This window comes from Pseudophryne corroboree, chromosome 4, assembly GCF_028390025.1.
Source record: "Pseudophryne corroboree isolate aPseCor3 chromosome 4, aPseCor3.hap2, whole genome shotgun sequence".
NCBI lineage: Eukaryota > Metazoa > Chordata > Amphibia > Anura > Myobatrachidae > Pseudophryne > Pseudophryne corroboree.
Window position 1 is genome coordinate 250,596,129 of NC_086447.1, and position 2,648 is coordinate 250,598,776.

Below are 2,648 nucleotides of genomic sequence, written 5' to 3' on the forward strand. Positions count from 1 at the left end.
TTTTATAACTTTGTGCATTAAACAAAGTGTGTGTACATTCACACAATTCAGATATGTTTCATATACACCTTATACACACAGCCTGAAGGTCATTTAATACAATATTTTTAATAACTTTGTGTATTAAACAAAGTTTGTGTACATTGAGCCATCAAAAAACAAAGGTTTCACTATGTCACTCTCACTCAAAAAAGTCCGTATTTCGGAATATTCCGTATTTCGGAATATTTGGATAAGGGATACTCAACCTGTATCTATTGTTCTCCCCACTAATTGGGATTATAATTCTTGCAGTATACTTAACACTACTCAAGTAGTACAATGCATCTATTCTAGAAAAGAAGTTACGTAACGTGTGACAGAATTCATGTGTATCTGTGCTGACTAATCTGAGCAAGTTTTCTTCTATTTTATAATAAGACATTTACAGTAAGGGAGTCATAACACTACCATACAGAGTCTCCCTAAGAAATGCAAATAAACACAACCGTGTATTTATTTCTCGCTTTGCCTGTAAAGATTGTAGTATATACATTTATTGAGTGAAATTATAGACATCCAGATACCAATACAGCGTTATTTGTGGATGCGCATAAGGATTATCAAGTTATTCCACTGGTAATTTTATATAAGGTGTGGATAAAAAATAAAATTCACAAACTATTGACTGAACATGCACAGCGAAATAACTGGCATTGGCAACATGGGAGCATAATTACAATGTCTCGAATTGTATACACTGTACTATCTGTTGCACTCAAAACTGAGTATAAACAGAATGTATCAAATTGTCTATACTGGATTATTAGTTACTAATAAAAACTGAGATGGCGACATAGATTGCAAAATGGTTCCTAGACCTGACAAATAAAGTCTTATACCCGATTTATAGGAAGGAATCTGAAGTAATCATTAGATATATATTTATAACCTGCCTTAGTACTGCTGGTTTATAATAATACACACACGGACACAAGCTTATGGAAGACAATTTATTTAAGAACATATAATAACAAATCATTATATAAAGAGCAATCATAAATAGATTATATCAAGGGAATAATAGATATTTATACAAATTTGTGACTTTTTGATATCTGGGATCGGTGCCGTCATTTTTTCTTTTTTAATTATTTCTTTTACTTTTTCTTTCTTGGAGCACATTCTGTAACAACTAATCGGTTTTAATATTATTTTGCTACTGTATTTACATTTGTCATAGTACATTTTAAAATGAGTACTAATAAAAGTAAAATTTTATATTAAAGAGTGCACCTTACAGACACAACCCCTTTTTTCTTTGTGTTATTACTGGGTGTAATCACCTGACTCTGTCCCATGCACAGGAGCTACCCCTGTAAGCTACCATTGTGATGTAATAATGGCTCTCTGCTACAGTACCTCTGTTAGCTGTCATGATGATGTAATAATGGGTCTCCGTACAGTAAATGCTGGGGACTTACCATCTCTCACTCAGACACAAGTTTGGCTCATTACAGGCTATAACTGTACTGATCGTTGTGTGCGTTTACAGAGATGTTAGCATTGCTACCTCTCTTATTTATCATATTTGGGCTGTGCCGGCCAGAGGAGAGACCTTTGGAAAAGATAAGGTATGTGACTATCCCAGCGATACTGAAAGGAATCTCTGCAAAGATGATAGTGGAGAGCACCATATGTAGTACAAGCTGCGGAATAGGCACAAGGATTGAGAGCAGATGCATAGTAGACAAGGATGGCATGCATATTGACTGTGAAAAGGTGGCCGTTGAGTGCGTGATCAGCTGGATGTGCGGCCTGAGAACATACACCAGGACTGTTGGGGATTCCTTTAATATGACCTGTTTCGATCCAGTGGAATCTAAAACAGACCCAGAGACCTTGGACTTTTATTGGAGAGTAGCCAGGGGAAAAATGACAACGGAGGATGAGGCCTTCAGCCCTATAAAGTTAGGGGGTTACATGGTGGAGTTTACTTACGTCCTCGAGAGTCATGCTGGGACGTATCGCTGTGACATCTACAGCAAGAAAGAAAGGAAGCTAGTTCAACGCCTGGATTTTGGCTTAAAGGTGCGGAACCCTAAGGCTGCCAGTCTCAACACCGAGCAGCTTGTCGCAAGGAGCCAAATGGTGAAAGCGGCAATAACACAGGGACGCAAAAGACCACTTACTCTAGTGCGTGAAACACTCACACTAAAAGAACGACTTCTGATTATCCTGGTAGTTGGCATCATTACTGGGCTATTGGCAGGTTGCTTTTATGCTTTAATACGTTGGTGTGTGAACAAATGGAAAAACCTGGATCATGAGAGGGACCTGGAGAATGGGGAATTTGATGTTTAGAAGCCCATTACACCGGAGAGGCAAAACATGCAAACATTACTGCCTGGTCTCCATGGAGCTCCAAAGATCGCTGGCCAGCCTCAGGCCTGCTTGAGACCACATTCCTGCCTCCATCCCTCTTCAGAAACCACTGGTCAAGCTTCAGCGCGCTCCAGAGAATGTTAGCCAGCCTTCAGCCCCACCAGATACTGCTGGCCATCCTATAGGTGCTCCAGAGACCATGGGTCTGCCTCCAGGACGCTCAAGCAAGAACTACAGATACCACTGGCCGGCCTCCAGCCCACCCCAGAGACAGCTCCAGAGGC

The 2,648-nt window shown here is 39.8% G+C and overlaps 1 protein-coding gene across 1 annotated transcript; it reads left to right on the top strand.

The window, feature by feature from the left end:
* The first annotated feature begins 1,536 nt into the window (after positions 1–1,536).
* LOC134910882 (transmembrane protein 81-like) lies at positions 1,537–2,343 on the top strand. The gene has a single exon (XM_063919268.1). It carries the CDS (start codon positions 1,537–1,539, stop codon positions 2,341–2,343), a length of 807 nt encoding a protein of 268 aa, XP_063775338.1.
* The last annotated feature ends 305 nt before the right edge of the window (positions 2,344–2,648 follow it).